The 20,639-nt window shown below is 43.8% G+C and overlaps 1 protein-coding gene across 15 annotated transcripts in view; it reads right to left on the bottom strand.

Annotated features, from left to right (window-relative positions):
* CUX1 (cut like homeobox 1) overlaps positions 1 to 20,639 on the bottom strand; it is a 349,872-nt gene that overhangs the window by 96,467 nt on the left and 232,766 nt on the right. For all 15 annotated transcript variants that reach the window (XM_036408962.2, XM_036408954.2, XM_036408960.2 and 12 more), the window contains one exon: positions 1,515 to 1,563. In XM_036408962.2, the coding sequence (XP_036264855.1) occupies positions 1,515 to 1,563 (49 nt within the window). The remainder of the gene's footprint in view (positions 1 to 1,514; positions 1,564 to 20,639) is intronic.

The raw sequence follows: 20,639 nt of genomic DNA, 5'->3' as shown, positions 1-20,639 counted from the left end.
AGAGTGGATGGGTGGGAATTTGAGAAAACACAAATGGCAATCCTGTGACAGAGAAGGTGAACCTTCCAGTAACTACTTTTGAGTTAAGGTCTCTGCAAAGTTGAGTGTTGCCGAGTGAAAACAGAGACCCAAGTTGATTAGCTTAAGTAAAGGTAAATACTTAAGCACCATCGGAAGGTGAAGCAGAAGCAGTGCTTTTACAGAAGGAGTTGTGTGAATGGGTGAACTTGGGAAACAAGACCATTTGAAAGAGGGGCAAAGGAGGCCCTTGTTCTGTGGCCTGTTCCTAGTGAGCTGGCGAAGAGAAAGGCTCCAGGCCCGGCTCTGCAATGAGCAGCCACTGACCTTGGTTTCCTCATCTGTAAAATGGGGATCATAACATCACTGATCTCAGTGGGCTGCGGTGACTCCGTTCATGTGAGGTGCTTAGAACAGAGCCAGGCAAAGTAGCACAGAATAAGTTACTCAGGAATTGGCAGCTCTTTCTGCCATTACCACGATAACTACATATAGTAACGCTATCTCAGGCACTTCATTCCACACATCTTTACTGAGTGCCTACTATGAGCCAGGCCCAAGGTCCTCAGTGGTGAATGTGGGAATACAATACAGAACCCACAAAGTTTTCCTTTAAGAAAGAAGAAATTCACACACCCTGGGATTATTCTTATGCATAAACTGACCTTCACATTTTATTCACAGTTAAGGGTGATTTTATTGGTCTGAGTAAGCAATGCCAGCCAAGGGGCGGGCACCCTCTGGAACTTGCGGAAGATGGGGAGCAGTGGCCACAGACCCAGAAAGGACTTCCACCCTGTGGGGCTGTGTATGCTGGCCGCGGAGGCACAGCTCTATGCTTTCCTGTGCTGCGGCTGCCCAGCTGTCCGCCTGAGCGTGGGGGGAGGCCGTGGCCTGTGCAGTCTAGGGCTGAGAAATATCATGACTTTGGCTATTTCTCTCCACAAATAGAGAAGATAAATGGGAAGAGCCCTTTCCTTCCAAAGCAGCAGCACCAATGGCGGAATAGAAATATTTTATTGTTCTACGGAGTCCTCAGGGAAGGACTACAGCAGCACCAATGGCGGTTCTACCGGTGGGAAAATCTTCCAGGCAGCTTAGCATTTAGAGCCACCTAAAACCGAATGCCTATTTTGTGCCAGACACTATTGAGGACTTCCCGAAAGGCACCTGCGCCAACTGAGTACCAGCCAGAAGGGGGCTGACCGCTGAAGGCTCTCTCCAGACAAGTGGCTGCCACACGGACAGAGGCGGGTATGAGCCGCTTCCCAGTGGACCATCGCCAACCAGGGGGCGTCTGGGATGCTTGGGTCACATCAAAGACTTTGCCTGTGATTTTTTCATGCATTTCTATGATATCAGGAAAAGTGTTAACATTGATAGCTGTATGTAAAAAAATTACAATAGCTGGCTTCTAACTTAGAGAGAAGCATCTTCCATGACAACAAATGGCTATGCTAATATGATTTTATCCCGGAAGCCATCAAGCATCCTACCTGGTTTGCTCTTTCAAGGTCCGTCATGATCATTTCAATTTCATCGGCCCTAGGGGATGAGAGGGAGAGAGCGTGTTAGTCAGGAGCCAGCCAGGCTCCGGGGTGCCCACAGTTCTGAACTTGGCAGAATGACTTGTAGGTTCACATTCCAGGCAGAGTCCCAAGTGTAGGGGGAGAGAGAAGCCATGCAGTTCTGTGATCGGGTACCACTGCTCATTGGGAGGAGGTGGGCCTGCCCTTGAGGTGCTCCTGGTCTTGTCAGGGAGAGAGCCATAAACAGATAAAGTGCAGTGTCCTGTCAAAAGATTGAATAGAACTCTGAACAGAGTAGTCTGAAAAAACAAGAAAGGAATTCTTGGGAGAGGGAATCTGAAAAGGCTTTGGAGGTCACATGTGAACTGGGTTTTGCAGGATGAGTAGAAGTTTGTTATGACCGAGAGAACCACAAGAAGTGGAATGGAGGATAGGAATGCAGGACGTGGACTCTGCAGTCTGCTCTACAGACCACCCGGGTTCACCACCATCATCTGGCCTGCTCACACACAGGAAGTTCCAGGTGCTTCTCTCTCCACCTCCCCTGTTTTGAAAGTACTTCCTTGAGTAATTTGAAGGCAATAATATGGTCCCAACTTAAAACATCATGGGACAGAAAATAATGCTGAGAATCCTATTGAGAAGGATATGGATCCATTTTGAAAGTCTATGGGAGGTTAGAACTAGGCACCCTGGCAAGTCACTGCCCCAAACTTCTATATTCAGCCCCTGGGCTGGTCCGTTTTGCTGTTTGCTGCACCCAAAGCTCTTTTAGCCTTTAGTCGCACACTGCGATTTGAGGCAATCTTATCAACTCCCCGCAGTTCGGATGGGGTAACAGATGCCTTGTGTGTGATCAGGTTCAAGGCTCATTGTATCTGTCTGAAATAGTATCCTGCTTTCAGAATGGTCTGAGAAAAGTCTGAAACAATTCATAAAATGTCCTAGTTAAGTGCAGTTATTTTTAGGATGACTTCGTGAAGAAGGCAGTGTCTTTGGAAGACAAACACCCCGACTGGGCCTCTTCGGTGAAAATACTAGGTGAAAGGGGGTGGGTTGGGGGAGGGGGGGTGCAGCTTAAATTACTAAACATCTCGCCGCATCATCTGAAACGGAAACCTCCAAGATTTCAGAAAAACTGCTCTGCCAAAGAAAAGATAATCAAATGACGACAAAGGATAAAAAAAAAAATAATTAAAGGTGTGAAGGGTCTAAAACAGGACAGAAAAGGATACCTGACAGTCAGTACAGAGAGCTGCTATCTTGACAACCTGCTGATAAAGTGCCATTCCACTGGGTACAAGATGATATAAAAAGTGAACAAACTCTTCTTAAGGCAAATCCTAACTTTTAAACACAGTTTTGTTCTTCAATCAAACAGTTATTCATATGTATTTACAAAGTCCGGATCTACCTGGCAAAGTTCCCTCGCTACTGGAATCATTCATTCATTCACTCTCGTGCCATGCACATTTCCTACACCTGCAAGTTTCCTGGCCCAGGGCAGGGCTACGGGAGGGGCACATATAGCCGTGGCTCCTGCAGATCTTGCCAGTACCGTGTTTTTTACAAGAGAAGGATGGAAACATGTAGCTGTTGAATACATTAAAACACACACACACACACACACACACAAAACCACCCTATAGGTGGTGTCTCACTTCTCTCTTCAGCAGATGAGGGGAACTGGCTGCAGGACCAGGCCACTGGGTGGGGAAGGGCCTGGCTGAGTGAGCAGAGATCCTGAGCGTGGGCCTTGGCAAAAGTTTTTTTCCTAATCACTCCTGTTGGGTCCCCAATGAGCACGCTCATCTTCCTTTAATTCTGGCTGATTTATCTGTCATTGAAATAGTTCTTCTGCTTTGTTTGGAACTATTATTTTGGATTTGGTTGCACATCTACTTCTGTCCTCCACATCATTTAACCTTTCCTTATCCTTTCTTGATGCTTTTGGGGTAGTTCTTCAATTTGATCCAATTGTAGCTGTATTCGTCCTATAATTTACCTTGTTTCTTTTGTTCCTTAGTTTAGTTATTCGGTTTTTCATATCTATTTCTACTTCATTCACTTTAAAAAAAAATTATTCCTTGTTTTTGCTTTATGTTGCTATTATCTTCCATTCTTTTCTTGAGAATATTTCTCATGCTTTATTTTGTACTCCTGTCAGATCACACATACTATTGTTGTTTTTGTTTTTATTGGGGGGAGAGGGGAGTCTGTCCCTACAGAGGGATGTTTTCTTCTGGGGCTTGGCTTTCCTTGGGGGTACCGCTACTCTTTCTGGCAGTGTAAACGGGGGGAGGACAGAGAGGCAGGCCCTGCTCTGTCTCTAGGGATAAAATAAAGGAGAAAGACACACAGCAGGTGTTCAACGTACTTTGCTGAGTGAAGAAAGGAGAGAGAGATGACTGCAGGGCCCAGAGGAATCACTGATAACTCCCCTCCACCAGGAAGATCCTCTGGCTAGAACTTCACCTTTAATTCTCTGGGAATTCCCAATCCTGGATCTGAAGGGGGAGAGGTGTGGCTGTCTGTTTTTATCCACTGCTCAATCCTCGCCTGGCTCTGCCATTGGCCAAGGGGCCAATATAGGGTCAGACACAAGCTGAGGCTAGAGAAGAGAGGGGTTCTGAGGGGCCTGGCTTTCCCTAGAGCTAGCAGCAAGGTGGGGACCCGTGGGGACAAATTCTACCAGATTTAGGGGACTTGGATGGGCTTGAGAGCCTCCTCAGATAGTGAGCGGTTTTGGGTGCTCATTAGTATGCCTAGTATCCAGAAAACAACGCACCATTTCCAAAAGGTTTCAATTCCCTTATAAAGAATTAGTCACAATTAAACAGAAAGGTGCCTTCTCGGCAGTCAGAGTGAGGCAATCCCTGGAAGTGAATTTCAAGTTTTTCCATCTTGTGGTTAGTTTAACTTTAGTTACTAAGCAACCACTAAACTGACCAAAATATTGAATGTGATAACAACTATTGCACTTACCTTTCATTACAAGAGCAACTCTCAGATTTCCAAAGCTTTCACACGATAATGACAGCACTGAGCTCTGCTGTGAAAAGGCAGGGCTATTCAGCACCAGGTATCCTCATGACAGCAGGGCCCAGGGGGCTGTAGCTCCCACTCACAGAATGGACCAGAAGCCACAGGAGGAGACAATGGAAGGAACCAGGGAGCAGTGGGCAGCGAAAACGCCAACTATTGCTTTTTAAAGTCTATAGGCTTGTGATAAAAAAACATCTAGCCAGGTATTTCGGTGCGATGGGGGTTTTGAAGATGGGAAGTGCAGCCACTGGCACTTGCAGACGAGGATCCTGATCGTCTGTGCTGGTCTCATCTTAGAACACATTTACTACTGAGACTGTGCAAAGCACTCCTCTCTCCAAGCTGCTGCCTCTGCCCTCCCAACAGAATGAATCCTCCCAGACAAACTGCCCTCAATACTAGTAAGTAACACGAAAATGCCCAGAGGTTAATGCTACAACTACGTTATCTGAAAAGTGCAGTAATGAATTAAATGCCATGTGCTTTCACAGAGTGAGTGTCAACAATATTCTGAAGGTTTTTCATTCTTTTCATTTTGAAGACCCAACTACCACATTAGGATCTGGAGCCTGACATTAGTCTAAAATCATTTATTTTCCAAAGTCCATAATAACAGCACATACTGTTTGCTCAGCAAAACTATTTATTATAAAAATTTAGTTCTCTCACCTCTTTACGAGCCAACAAAACAGCTCTCACTGATCTATTAACCTGCACGGCATTATGTTCCGCTCCGACTTCAAAGAGCGGGTAATTTCAGCTTGGCCTAGACTATTTGGTTCATTCAGTCAGTTCCCTGCGGATCACTTCAGGGTATTCTCTGCACTAGCACACCATTTTGATGAGGAACTCGAAAGGACGTGGCCAAGGTGGATGGAAGGGAGATGATATCCACACTAGGAACTCTGTGTTTACTTTCACACTAGCCCCAAGTGCCAAGGGATGGCACCAAGGCAAGGCTGGGGCATATTTCAATACCTGAATGCTCATGCTGTCATCAGGATCTGTTAAAACCAAGTACATCTACAAGCAGTTAGAGCAGTGTCCTTGGTGGCCTTCAAAGGTCAGTGTGTCTTCTTGGACCCAAGTCAAAAGTCTCAATTCTAGATTATAAAGTTCTTGAGCATCAAAAGAAGAAATAGCTAAAGATTAATCTTCCCTGCTTTAAAAATTAAAAGCCAAAAAGCTCCAGCATGTGCAATAAAGGAGATCTCCCCCTTCCACCTGGATGCTGCATCTGACGGCCTCAGCTGTCAGGAAGGTGACCGCTTTCCTGACAAGCTGCACACCCGGCCAGGCTCTCCTAGTAAAAGGCAGCAGAGGAGACGCAGTGGGCTCACTGGACCAGCATCAGAAAGGGCAGTATGAAAAGGAGGTGGCCAGAGGGCCAGGCATGGAGGAAGGTTCCGTGGCTGTGGGTCTAAAATCTCCTTAATGGGGATGGGCGTCCTCAGGAAAGGCCATGTCTCTCTGTCCCGCCTGGGCACACAGATGAGGAGCTGGGCACAGTGCAGAAGTCTGATCTCACAAGGAAAGCCTGCTCTGAGTCACATGTGAGAGCCAGGCAGGACCGTACCCGGAGGAGGTGGCACTGTGCCCTCCTCGTGCACAGGCACTGACCCCCCCCACCCCCCCAACGGGTGTGGGTCACAGACTAGGCTGGGGATGGAGGGGCAGTCTCTGCTCAGTGCCTACTGAGCACCTACTATGTGCCACAGCTGATGGGGAAGCAAATGTCCCAAGTAGAGATAGCAGTGCTTACTTAGTAGCACTGGTTATTTATTTGCCTTATTACTAGTACACTGACCATATACCTGTACATCTTAAGTGCTTTGCAAACATGAGGAGGGCGAGTGTCATGGAGGAGAGGACATGGTCTGTATTCTGGAAGATGAAGACAAGTTTGTTGGTGCTGAGAGAGCAACAACCTTCTAGGCAAAAAAATCATGCTGTGGTGGGTACCTTTAACACTGTAACAGCTTTGTGGGTGCTCCCCTGGGCTTTCACGGTACCCTGAGCCCTCATCTGCACATGATAGGCTGGTCTCTTCCTGTCCCTTTTATGCCTCCGATTTATTTCTCCTGGCTGATGGCACTGATCAGCTCTTCCAGACCACATCACAGCAAGAGTGACACAGGGGACCCCTGCCTGATGTCTGGCTTCAATGGCGATGCATCGGAAATTTCACCATTAAGCACGTTCCTGATTTTGGACTTTAAATATCTATGTTCCTATTTTGTTAATGAAATATCCAACTGTTCCTATTTTATTAAGACTCTTTAATAAAAGATGGATATTGATCTCATTAAGTACCTTTTAAGCATTTATGGAGCTAATTAAATGGTTTTTCTCCTCTGGCCCACTAAAGTGGTAAATTATACAGACAGTTATCTGCTCCCGTTTGGTTGTGGTGTATTACACATTTAATGTCCTCTTGAATTCTATTTGCTAATATTTTATTTAGTATTTTGTCATAAATATTTATATACGGGATTGACCTTATTTGTCTTATCTTTGTCAGGCGAAGTCATACAAAAACACTTTTTATAGCATTTCCTTCTCTTTGTAGACAAAGTGAGCTATCACAGATTTGACAATATTACTCTTAAAAAGAAAACCCTACACCTATATCCCACCTGTACAATCTAAATCTCACCGCCTGGCAGGCCAGCCCCTTAGTGTCTGCACCCGGGGGAGCTCCCCAAGGCGGCCTCCGCCAGGCCCTGCATCTCTCAACACTTCCTCTCCCATGAGGTCTGGGGCATCTTCTGCACGGACTAATCCTTCCCTCGGATGCATTCCCATGGGGGTTAGTGTTCAAGTCCAGTCTGCCTTAGATGGGCTGGTGATTCCAGGAACTTCTTTTGGCTCCCTCCCTCCCAGTCAGACCCAAAGTGCTTCTGAGTCAAGATCCTCTCATCCTCACTGTGGGCCTGGATTCTGCAGGAAACAGGTCAACAGATGATTATAGAATGACCTCCCCCAAACACCTCCTTTTCCAGATTTATTTCCCATGTGTCAAACAATCTAGCCTTCCCAACAAAGAAACCTAAGTGCAAGAACTGCTTTCTCATCAGAGCCATTGTATTGAGGTTTATTTTGTTTCTTGCAGATGTGTTTTTTACTGCCGATTAGTAATACACATTCTGTGTAAATTTCCTTCTGTAGCTCAATCAACAGTAAATTTCTTTCTGTAGCTCTTCAGTCTCTTGAGTCCTACTCTGTTCCCTGAAGTCACCATGCTGGTCCCCATGGCTACCTCTCTGTTGAGGTCTCCACAGCAGCTGCTGTCACCATCCAGGTCTCAGCTCTCGTGGCCATCCTCTGAAAGGTCTCCTGGCAGCCTCATTCCCCATCATCCACTCGCTTTATTTTTATTACCCTATTATTCCTGTCTCAAAGTCTTGTTTGTATATTGATTACTTGTTGACTTACTGTTATAATCCCAGAGAACAAAGCAGGCACCCATTAAATACTGGTTAATCAAATATGCAAACTAACATCTGTGCTACCTGAAGTCCACTCTGTTCTGCACAAGCAACAATTCACTGTCTGGTATTTTAAAGAGCAAAAAGTAGGCAGGTATATTGTCAAACTATAAATATGACTTTTAAGGAGTCTCTAAGTTGTTTTTGCAGAAGGAAAATAATTCACTTTTCTTACCACTTTTAATAGCCTTAGAAAAAGAAGGTAACAACTGCCTTAGAGGGAAAAAAGTATATAAAGACCAAGAAGCATCTGGCTTCTTTTTGTCCAATGTGAGGTCCTGGAGGGCAGGGCAGCTGGGCTGGCTCACCTGGTATCCTCATGCCCAGCACAGAGCTGGACACAAACTAGGTCTCAGCAAACTCTAATTGGGAGGGTTAGGAGGGAGGTGAGGAGGAGCAAGCATTTTCTGGGGAAAGGTTTTCGTGACAACCCTCATCTGTATGCCCAGTCCTGTCCTTCCCACCTGCGTTAAGGCCCCTCTGTGTTGTTAGGGGTGTAGGGCAGAGGTGAAGCTGTCTGGCATCCTTCCAAGCTCCCCATTTAACGTGTCACTCCAAAGTGGCCCCCCCCACCCCCCTGATCACACCAGGGCCTGGGCAGCGAGACAGTCGGAGAGCTTAACCCATAGGGATAACCTTCTGGAAATTAGGGTTTTTATTCTTGTTGGAAATGAAACCTGTTAAGAGACAGTTAAATGGCCAGGATGTCTCTCACCTGCTCAGAAATTAACCACAATTTGTTCATTTTTATGCCAATTTAAATGATACAACAGTAACAATTACAATCAATTTGTTAACTCTAATCTTTTCAATCTCAAATGGGAAAACATATTTCTCTTTTTGCCTAGCTATTGATTTAGCTGACTTATTTATATGAAATGATATAAATGATATCCTCCTTTAGTTTATCTGAGTCGAGCTGACAACCAAGTTGTCTTCGAGAGCCCACATGGAGTTAACGTTCCCCTGTGCCAACCAGCAGGGCAGCTCCGGGAGGTCAGTCACTCACCAGAATATGACCCTCAGTCTGAGCCTGTGACCCTCACTCAGGCCTCAGTCTTCCCTGGTCAGGGACATGGGACAGCTGTGGCCAGAGAATGAGCTCATGAGATTGCATAATTCATTTTGCTACTGAGACCACCCAAAGCCTTTTGGGTCAAGTGCCTGGGTTAATCTTCAGATGCTCCTTGCCAGTTTTAACACTGCAGCTCTAAAAATGAGGTGAAAGTTGGATGTGAAAAATCTTATTTTTTCCTTAAATCAAGTGCCTCAGGGTAACAGGTAGGATGGAGTGACTGGAGGTGAAATTAAGGAAATTGCGGTCTAGAGCAGCGTGGTCACCAACCTTTCAGACCTCGCGGACCACCAGTGGTCCGTGGCCCACCGGCTGGCGAGAGCTGGGCTAGAGAACCGCAAGAGTGTGGCTTGCAGAGCAAACACACTGGATTCTCCCCACTGCCTTTTAGTCACCTGCCCCTGAGCAGGCCTTAGAGCTCGATAGCCACGTGCATGGGTGAAGTAAAACAGTTTTTCTCGAAGAAACTGGCCTGAGGACAAAATAAGAACACTGACGAGGAGAACAGAACTTTGTAAACCACAAAGACCCATGGGCATATTCATTATTATTGCCACACGTGAAAATCAAGACCTTTCTCTTCCGGTCAAAGCTGATTTTCAATACCTGAGACCATTAGAAGATAACCATAACCAACCACGAAGTGGCCTTTGCCAAAAACTTCCAGGCTGAATCTGATCAGGCCTCTAGATTCAACTATAAATGTACAGGAGTCACAGAGGACAGAGGTACATGCTCAACTACATCTTGGGATGCTGTTGGCAAAACTGAGACTGTGGGAAACTCTTCAGGACAAATGAACCGGTTTCATACACAAATAAATCACAAGGAAAAGAAAGAGATGGAGAGGAATCTTTAAAATGAATGGGACTTAAAGGCATACCAACCAATTACAATATGTGAATCTTGCCTGGATCCTGATTTGAACAAATTTATTATTTTTTTTAAAATCCTCACCTGAGGATATGATTTTGTTGGTTTTTAGAGATAGAGAGAAAGAGAGAGAGAGAGAGAGAGAGAGAGAGAGAGAGAGAGAGAGAGAGAGAGATATCAATTGGTTGCCTCCGGTACGCAGCCAGACCAGGAATCAAACCCGCAACCTTTTGGTGTATGGGATAACACTCCAACCAACTAAGCCACCCGGCCAGGGCTTCTGATTTGAGCAAGTTAAAAAATAAAATCATTTATGATGTGTAGGGGTGGTTAGAAATTTAAATACTGATGATATTAAGAAATGAGTTTTTGATGTGATAATAGTATTGTGGCTATATTAAAAAGGAAGAATCTTATTGTGAAGATCCACATGCTAGAACATTCAGAGGTAAAATGAAAGGATTCTGAAAGTAGTTTCAAGTTAAAACTGTGGGGAGGGAACAGGTGAGACAGGATCAGCTATGAATGAAATGGTAGGAACCGCACAGAGGCACCTGGGACCCTGCCTTCTATTGTAGGTTGGAAATTTAATATAATAAAAAGCAAACAAAAAAGAACAAGATGATAAGTACAAAAGCAAAGGCGTCACAGTAATTTTGCATCCTTCCATCACCACCCGTCAACTATCCAGTCTGTGCTGCTGCTGACTGCTATACTTTGTTTGCACAGAAATGAGGTGAGCAGAACAGTGTCTGGGAGGAGGCTGCAGTGAGGCCTCTGGGAAGGAATATCGATTAGATGGGGGTGTCCGGTGCTGGAATCCAGCTCTGCTGAGACTCAGTACTTGACAAATTTTAGTCAAGACAGTTAAGCTCTTTGAATATCAATTTACCCACTCATCAAAGGAGAGGAAAAAGTATACATGAAAAGCACCTGTCTGTAAGAAGAATGTGATTGAAAAATCACATGTGAGTGTTTTCCTTTGATATAGAAAAAGATACTTTGTTGAGAACAGAGTATGGGAGGAGAAAGGATTCTGGAGGGGACATACACACCCCATCCTTCATCCCACAAGAAAAGGAGTTTTCAGGAACTGCTTCCACGTGGGCAATGGAGGAAATGGAGGCCCCCCCCCCCCCACCTTTCACCAAGTGCCTCTGTGCCCAGGGAGCCCACACAGACTGTGCCAGGAATCTTGGGCTGAGAACAGCACCAGCAGGACTGAGCTTGCTGCTTCATTACATTTAAGAAAAGGTTTTGGCAGGGCTGCTGTTATACTATCTATAAATATATATGTATTAAAGTCTCCTTCATGAATTTAGTGTAAAATTTGTCAGCACATCTTTCCAGAGGTTGGAGCACTGCTTGCCTGATCTGAGTGTTCACTCTCTTGGAAGCGCCTTGCAGATTTTGTTTCCCTTCCTCTGTTTGCTTTACCCAGTAAACACCCTGCCTACAGCCAAGAGGTGCTGATCAAGCCACCAACTGCAAGAGAACCCTGATTCCTAGCACCGCACCCGTGTCTCTCACCGTCTCCTGCAGCACGCAGAGGCTGTGCTTCTGGTGTTCCCCAAGAATCTGCTCTGGTATCATAAGTGGGGAAACTGAGGCCCACTTCTTTGTAATGACAGAGAAGCTCAAGGCCACCATGAGTAGCTGCTCTAGCATTAAAAACCACGCTTTTCCCTTCCAAATGTAAGGAATTCTAATTACTCCCTTTCTCCCCTAAGTACTACTTGGTAGGAACTGTTAAGGAAAGGCTTAGTGACAGAGCAGCTAACACTAAGAATAAAAAAAGGTCTCTGATTGCATACCAGTTATTACTACTCTCAGCTCTCTTCTCCTTACCTCCAAGCCCAAGCCCAAGCCCAAGCCCAAGCCCAAGCCGACTTCCTGGGCCCCGGGCTGCCGTCTACAGACTCGGGCTGTTCTCCCTCCGCACCCACACCCAGAGGCTTTCTGACAACATAGCTCCCCATAAACCTAAAGCTCCTTCCCTCCACCTGGACTTTCTCCAGCAAATTAAATGCTCAGCTCACCTGTGGCTTCTGAGGCCTCATTGTAGTGCCCACAACCCCCTGGCCCCGCCATGGCCCTGCACTTAAGTGAGCCGGTGGTTTCCTTCACCCTGCAGGCTGGTAAGTGAAACTGGAGAACAAGGCAGTGAGGGCAGCAGCACATTCAGAGGAAAGACAGCATCCTTCCTCTTCCTCTCACTGGCACCAAAAGTCTGCATTTCGGCAGCATAAGTGCCTTTTTTAGGGCAACTTGAAAATGAATAATTCAGTGGTTCCTATTCTACTTGTGAAGTGTTAGACAAACAATTCAGACGGGGCCAGACTTGCTGGCCCCATAAAGACCATCCCTTCCCTTCATTCTGACATCATCCGACTTGGCCATGAATCTTTAAGAACACCCTCCATCCTGTCTAATCACTAAAATACCACAAAGGAAGTTCACAATACTCAGACAGAGGTAAAAAAAAAAATAAAAAAAAAAATAGAAAGGTTAATTGCAACATCAGGTTTTCCCTCGTAGCCAAGCAAACAGTAAGTACATCAGGGCATCATAATAATATAGCTCTCTTTAAAAACCCTATGTATGAAATGTCTTAGTCACATCAGGTTATTAAGTAGTTGAGCTTTCTTTTCAAACCCAAGCCTTAAAAGTATCTTCCCTATGGAGCTCCACTTCTGAACTCCCAGGATCCATCTCTAGGAACCCTACTGAGTCTGTGCCTTGCATGAAGCCACCTAGAATACTTTTTGGAGATAGGTGTGATACAAAGTTTAAGTTAAACAAACCACCTTCTTGGTTTGATTACAAAATTCATTTTGGGAGAATTCAATTCACTTACTGAACAAGCCAAACCCTCTTTCATATGTTCGTGGCTGGAAAATGTTAGCTGATACCATCTTGATGCCCATCCACTGGGAAGACACGTACAGCTGCCCTAGAGCTCAGCCTGCTTGTGATTATCGACGGATAATATTGCAATTCTGGAGAGGAAATTGGATTCCATCACTTTTCAAATGACAGGAGATGGTACTCCCCAGGTTTAACCCTTAGAGGAGGACTTCGGAAACCCAGGCAATACATTTCTCAGTTTGGTAGAAGTTAAATGCTGTGATGACAAGAATGTCTTCATCTATCGATATGTGTGCCACCCATTAGGATCTACAGAGCCTGCCTCAAGTGTGTAAAATATATTTACCACATGCTAGGGAATAAAGAACCCATACTAGTTAATAAATAATCCTGCTAAAGAGTAGTAGATGTTTTGTTGGACAATCCAAATAACTTTAAAGAAGTCACCAGAGGGAATTGGTAAGTTCAGAGTCTATAAAACACTGGGTCTCCCTGAAGAGATAAGGTTAATAATGTAGGGAAGAGAGCATTTGAGATATTGCTCCACAACAATTATTTTCAGTTCTGTCTCAAATGAACTATTAAAAAAAAAAAAAAATCCTCATGGAAGGATATTTTTTTCATTGATTTTTAGAAAGAGTGAATGGGATGGAGGGGGTTAGAGGGAGAGAAACATCAGTGAAGAGAGAGACACCAGTTGATTGCTCCTCCATACATGCCGGGGATCAAACCTGCAACTGAGGTACATGCCCTTGACTGGGAATTGAACCCGTGAGCCTTTGGTCGGTGGGCTGATGCTCTAACCATTGAGTAAGCCAGCCAGGGCTCAAATACTCTTACAGAAATTCTAAAAAAAAAAAAAAAAAAAAAAAGTAAGGAAGCCCTGACTGGTGTGGCTCAGTTAGTTGGAGCATTGTCCTGTACACTGAAAGGTTACAGGTTCGATTCCCAGGCACAAACCTAAAGTTTCAGCTTCATACCTTCATACCCCAGTCGGGCATGTATGCAAGGCAACCAATCAATGTTCTCTCTCACCTCTTTGTCTTTGTTTCTCGCTTTCAAATCAATAAACACATCCTTGGGTGAGGATTTAAAAAAAGTATAAGGAAGTATAACTTGTTGCTATGCTTGACATATAATGTATTAACAGTACATTATGGTGAGAGAATTTAGAATAAATACATGGTTTCTTTAAAGATGTCAGAGGGCTTAATGGTTCTGCATGTGACAGTGAGTTTCAGTAACAAGAGGAGAGAGGGCAGGGCTGAATTGGAGAATCGGCACAGTCAGAGTCAATTAAGCTTTTTGGTTTGTATTTCTTAAATAGACCAGAAAGCTTATGACAGAGATACTGTGAATTAGAAAAAGGTATCAATAACGAAGAAAAATATAGGTTAAGAGAGGAGTTATATCAGTAAATGTAACCAGGCCAAATTCACCTATAAAAATAAAATGAAAAAAAAAAAAAAGGAAAAAAATAAAATGCATTATTGGAAGAAAACCTTAAATCTAACAAAATCTAGAAGAAACACACTTCAAAGGCAAAGATTGACTTAATTTTTTAAAAGATTAAGGAAAGGTTTTAAGCCATACTAGACAATATAATATATAGCAAAACAAAATTATGGAGAAATAAGTCATTCTGAGAGTCACAGTAAATAATAAAGCACAGCATGCTTGAAGTTGTCTTAAATCCCAAGGCAAGAAAACTTTTAAGACATATAATACAAAAGTAAAAAGAAATGCAATATACAGAAGTATAATCCTACTAGAAAACATGCTACACCACTCGGAGAACATGAGTTTAAGGGGTTCCAATCACATGGAATCTGAAAATCAGGCTCCAGTTGAATTTAAATGGGGCGGGGAGAAGAATGACTAGAGCGCTTGGTTAACAGGGACAGGACAGACACTTAGAACCACCATATTTTTCACAGAGAAACAAGAGAGATGCTTTTTCTAAAATAGGAGTGAGAACATATTTGCCAATGATATATCTGACAAGAGGTTAATTTCCAAAATATATAAGGTACTCATACAACTCAACAAGAAGACAAGTAATCCAATTAAAAGTGGGTAAAGTTTTATGTCTATTGGTCTGTATGTGCGTCTCCAAAGTGGACATACAGAACAATAGACATTATGAAAAGATGTTCAATGTCACTAATCATCAGAGAGATGCAAATTAAAACCACAATGAGGTTTTGTTTCATACCTAACAGAATGACTACAATCAATACTAGTAAATCAACAAACGACAAGTGCTGGAGAGGATGTGGAGAAAAGGAAACCCTTAGTACACTGCTGGTGGGAATGCAGACTGGTGCAACCACTGTGGAAAACAGTGTGGGGTTTCCTCAAAAAATAAAAAATGGAACTGCTGTTTGACCCAGAGATCCCACTTCTGGGAATATAACCTAAGAATCCCAAAACACCAATCAGAGAGAATATATGCACCCCTTTGTTCAGTGCAATTTACAAAAGCTAAGATCTGGAAACAGCCCAAATGCCCACCAGTAGAGGAATAGATAAAAAGGCTGTGGTACATTTACATCATGGAACACTATGCAGGTGCAAAAAAGAAGAATCTCTTTCCCTTTCAGGCAGGGTGAACTTGGAGGTTACTATGCTAAGCAAAATAAGCCAGTCAGAGAAGGACACATATCATATGATCTCACTTATTTGTGGAATCTAATGAACAAAATAAAATAATGAACAAAACAAGATCATAAACATGGAAGCATGGAACAAATGAACAGATCTGAGAGAAGATGGGAGAGAGAGAGAGAGAGAAGAGATTAATCAAAGAATTTCTATGTGTTCATGCGTAACCCATGGACACAGACAATAGAAAGCTAAAGGCCTGGAGTGGGTGGGAGCATGGTGGATGAGGGATAAAGGGGGAAAAGAGGGGGACATGTGTAATACTGTCAACAATAAATTAATAAAGATAAAAACAGGAGTAAAAGAAGAGGATCAGATGTTCTGGCTGTCACAAAAGGGCCAACTCCATTACTTGTAGGAAATATGGTCTCATGCTCACCAAATCCAAGAGTTTCACATGAGCAAAGATGACCCATGAATTCAGCAAAGACCCATATTTTTGGTAAAGACATGAAAGCAATAAACTCCCATGTACCAATAATAAATTTCTAGAAAATGGAATATAATATCTATCTCATCTACAAAAGGGACATAAATATTAAACATGCAGGAATTAAAATAACATGGCATAAATTCCAGCTATAAAAAAATGAATTATAAAATGCTAGTGGCAAACAAACCTAATGATAACATTTTTTTAATTTGAAGTTGTATTAAAGATAAATAAATATAAATTTATTTCCCAAGTTGACTTATAAAACTTGGTGACAAGATGTATAAAGGCAAATCAGGTGACCAAAATACTAAAGCATTTTTTCTTTGTAAAATAAGCAAACAAACAAAAAAAAATCCTTAACAACAGTAATCTGGATGTATAAGATACCAAAATAGAAAACAAAGATTACCACAACAGTATGATACTTAGTAAAATGTAAAGTTAGAGCAATGGAATGAAATTCCAGAGAGAAATCCAGAGATATAATATATGCAATTATTTACATCTGATGTCAAATGTTAAATAGTAAAGGAATGAAGGAATCATAACACTTTTGGGCAAACTGGATATTTATGTGATGAATAATATATAGATACATACCTTACCTTGTATGCTATCATAAATTCTGGACAGGTTAAAGATATAATCAATCATAAAAAATAAGAAAATGAATTTGGAAGAAAAGACCACTTTTCATTATTGAGACCATATTAAAAATGTTTAATAATGGGATTGATGGGGCCTATCATCCTATATAATAATCCTATATAATAAAAGATTAATATGCAAATAGACCGAATGGTGGAACAACTGAACAACCGGTCACTATGACGTGCGCTGACCACCAGGGGGCGCGTATGGTTATGGGTAGCGTTGGCAGCAGAGCATGAAACATGGTGGATGTCGGCCACAGTGAGATGGTGGAGCAGGTAAGCAGGGGTGCTAGACCAAGGTAGGGCGCTGGTCACTGTCATTGGGGCAGTCCTCTGGTGGTTACTGAAAATTGTTCCTGCGTGCCACAGTCCGGCCCAATGCTCACCCGCTTGCACTTGATGTTGGCACTGGAGCCACTGCTCCCACCTGCTGCCAGCCCCGATCACGGGAGGGCTTCTCCACCTCTCCCTGCTCCTGAGGGGTGATTGGGGCAGCAGCCACCACTTGCACACACTAATGGCGCTGGCCTCACTTGCACCCGCTGCTGGCACCAGCCCCAATTACTCTGTGCCACAGCAGGTGCGAGTGGGGCCGGTGCTGTCAGTGTGTGCGAGTGGAGGCAGCAGGAGCAGGGTTGCCGGCGGACAGGGGATGGGTGCTATGGCGGGAGGGGCTGGGCGGGAGCAGGGAGGATGGGCCAAGACCCGCTCCTGAGCTCACCCTAGCCTCGTGGCCCGTAGTTCCTCTCAAGGTGCACGAATTTTGCACTGGGCCTCTAGTTGTGTGTGTGTGTGTGTGTGTGTGTGTGTGTGTGTGTATGTATAAAATACATAATATTTCTAGGCAATGAAAACCACTAAAATGCATATGAAAAGAAGAGCAATTGATAAGTAAAAGTAATGATAAGTGTGAGTGGATAATTAAAATCCAGAACATACGTAGAATTAGTACTGAGTTCTCACTATACCATGTTCACAGGACATGAGGAAACATAGAGATTAAATAAGCAGATGGGCAAATGGTGAGTTTTTGTGCTAACAAATACAAAGTTAAACATATGAGGTTTCACCCAGCACGGCCAAGGAACAGCAGCAACACCACAATCTACCCCCCAACATCTGGATTTGGCACAGAAAGTTGGAGGCAAATTTGTTCCCAGGCAGACCTGGAGTTGGCCCTGGGTTTAATCTCTGACACTGGGGGTGGAGGCTGGGAGAAGGACCCCACTGCTGTTACTGTAACGGGTTCACCCCTCTGCAAAGCAACATGCTAAGGAGACTTGAAAAAGCATTTCTTTTGCTTAACTGATCTCTCTTTCTAAGAAACATTTTACGAAACTGTTTTTCTAAACAAAAATTCATTGTGAGAAACCAAAATAACCAAATGCCCACAAATAAAGAAAGATTATGTAAACTCTAATTCATCAAGAGAAAATAAGATTTTGCCATCAAAATGACAATTCAGCAGATAAGCGGGTGTAAAAACTGCGTGAAATCATGTCAAGCCAAAAAACAAAGTACAGCACACAAAGTAGACTGTCCTGACATGCTTAGCAGGAACAGCAATGTGTCCACAGCTACGTGACACATGCATGCACAGCCGTTCCCATCTGAAAGACGTATAAATGTGTGATCTTGACAATAAAACTGGCTAGGTGGTGACAATAAATGTCTCGTTTCATCTTTTGCTATAAAGGCACAGCAAACAATGGAGACAGATTCAGAAGTTCACTTGCTTTCTTGGTAGCTGCTAGCTTTCAGACAGGAGCCAGACTAGAGGGTATCAGAGAGATGAGTGATGAGGATGGCGGTGACATTGCCTGAACCTTGGCCCAGGTATCACAGAGCACTTCACGCCAGTTAACTCCTTGGACATCATGTGGAGGCGCATATGATTACAGAACACACATGTAGGCCAGAGGAGGTAACTGACGTGCTCGAAGGTCTGCTGTTCAATGGAAAGTAGAACCAGGTAAGCCACCGGATTTGGCTCTGTACACCCTACCTCCTCTCCATGGAGTTTGGCGGCATGTTTAAGCAACAGCTCAGCACAGAAGCACAAACTGCTTTAAAGATACACACATTTACAAAGAAGGCTCAACAGTGCTGTTTTGTTTAATCCTGGTGACTGAGCCAGAGAGAGATGGGAACATATAACATGAGTGATTTCCACAGAGAGTGTGGGAAACTTCCCGCAAAGAAGTGGGTCCTGATGGCCGCCAAGGCTACGCCAGATTCATCAACATAAGGGCTACAGAAGGACTAAATAAGTTCTAGTTTAATCTGATCTTCAAAATTCAGAAACGGTTACAGTGAAAGAGCCCCTCTCTATCCTGTCCCCAGAGATTGCTGTTTAGTAAAACTTATAAGCACATACACAATACAAAATTTATAAGCTATAGCATACACAATTCTGAATCTTGCTTTTTCCATTTAATTACATATGTTGAAAATATTTCCATACCGTTAACATAAGGAGCTTTTGTATTCATCTTTAAAAGAGTAATAAATGAAGGCGGACTAACTTGGCAAGGGAACTCATTTTTAACCAATGCTCCGAGGAATTCCACTCAAGTTCAGGAGTCACCAACCTGGCGATGAGGGGCAATTTATCCAGGTCCACTGCTCCTGGAGCGAGGAGAACTGGTCGTTTTAAGTGTCCGAAATTACAGGTGTGCTTAGCTTCCCCCTTGCACCGGATGTCCTGGCCCTCCGAAAAGACATTTGGAACTACTCTATATTTTCTGATCGAAACAAATTAGGGGAGTTCTAGATTTCAACATGAACTTTCTCCTAGAGGGACTGGTCCAAGGTTCCCTCTCATATAAAACAATCTATGAGCAAATGCTCCTAAAACAAATAGCAGAGTAAGCCCATTATTATTGATTTAATAACCATACAGAACAGGGGCCCTGCTATAGGCTTTTACATTTAATTTTCAACCAAGTGGCTTTCCCTGACCACCCGTCTAAGTCAGCAACTCTAGTCCTCCCCCTCCTGAAAGCATGACACTACCTGAATTTTTAAAAAAAAACATTAAAAAAATATTTTTAATTGATTTTTTACAGAGAGGAAGAGAGAGGGATAGAGAGTTAAAAACATCGATCAGCTGCCTCTTGCACACCCCCTACTGGGGATGTGCCTGCAACCAGGGAACATGCCCTTGACCGGAATTGAACTCGGGACCTTTCAGTCTGTAGGCTGACGCTCTGTACACTGAGCCAAACCGGTTTCGGCTACCTGAACTTTTATGATATGGCAATCTGCTTGTCTGCCCTAGAGGCTGCCTCCAAGAGGACAGGGACTTTGTTTTCATTCATTCCAGGACCATTTTCTGTTTTCCCGATTCTAGGCACTGAGGATTCAGTGGTGAACAAGGGAAGTCACAGAACTTAAGAGTCTAGTGGGTGGAGAGAGACCAGCAAATCAGAAACACAGTGTGTGTCATAAGGAAAACGTTATGTGGGAAAAGAGGAGAAAGAGAGCTGGGAGGAGGAGGCCAACTGCACGGCGAGTTGAGGACCACTGCATGGGCTCTGCCTTTGATTCCCAGGAGTGGCAGCCACTTCAGGGTTCTGTGAGGAAACAGCTTAGGAAGCGAGGGGTTCACTTTGACTGCTGCTGCTTTGCTCGGGTCCATGGAAAGTATCAGAAGTTGGGTCTTGTCTGGGTGAAGCTTGAGGGGTGTTAAGGACGGCTGGTGGTGAGCGGGGAGGCTTGGGCTGGAGAAACAACTGTGCAAGTCCTCAGCACAGAGAGGAGTGGAAAGTTTTGGCGGCGAGTGAACCTCCTAGGGACTGAGGTGAGCAAGTACAAAGACTGGGCCAGAGGCACTGTGGCACCACCAGTGTCCACAACAGTTGCAAACACACAGCAGGCACTCAGAAGATGCTTACTGAATGAATGAATGAATGAATGAATGCATGAATGAATGTTTAAATTAAATCCTGACATAGGTGGCATTATCTCCATCTTTATGAAAGGATAAAT

This window comes from Pipistrellus kuhlii, unplaced genomic scaffold, assembly GCF_014108245.1.
Source record: "Pipistrellus kuhlii isolate mPipKuh1 unplaced genomic scaffold, mPipKuh1.p scaffold_m20_p_4, whole genome shotgun sequence".
Lineage (NCBI taxonomy): Eukaryota > Metazoa > Chordata > Mammalia > Chiroptera > Vespertilionidae > Pipistrellus > Pipistrellus kuhlii.
Note: the sequence above shows the minus strand (reverse complement) of the source record. Positions and strands in the feature narration are given on the sequence as shown.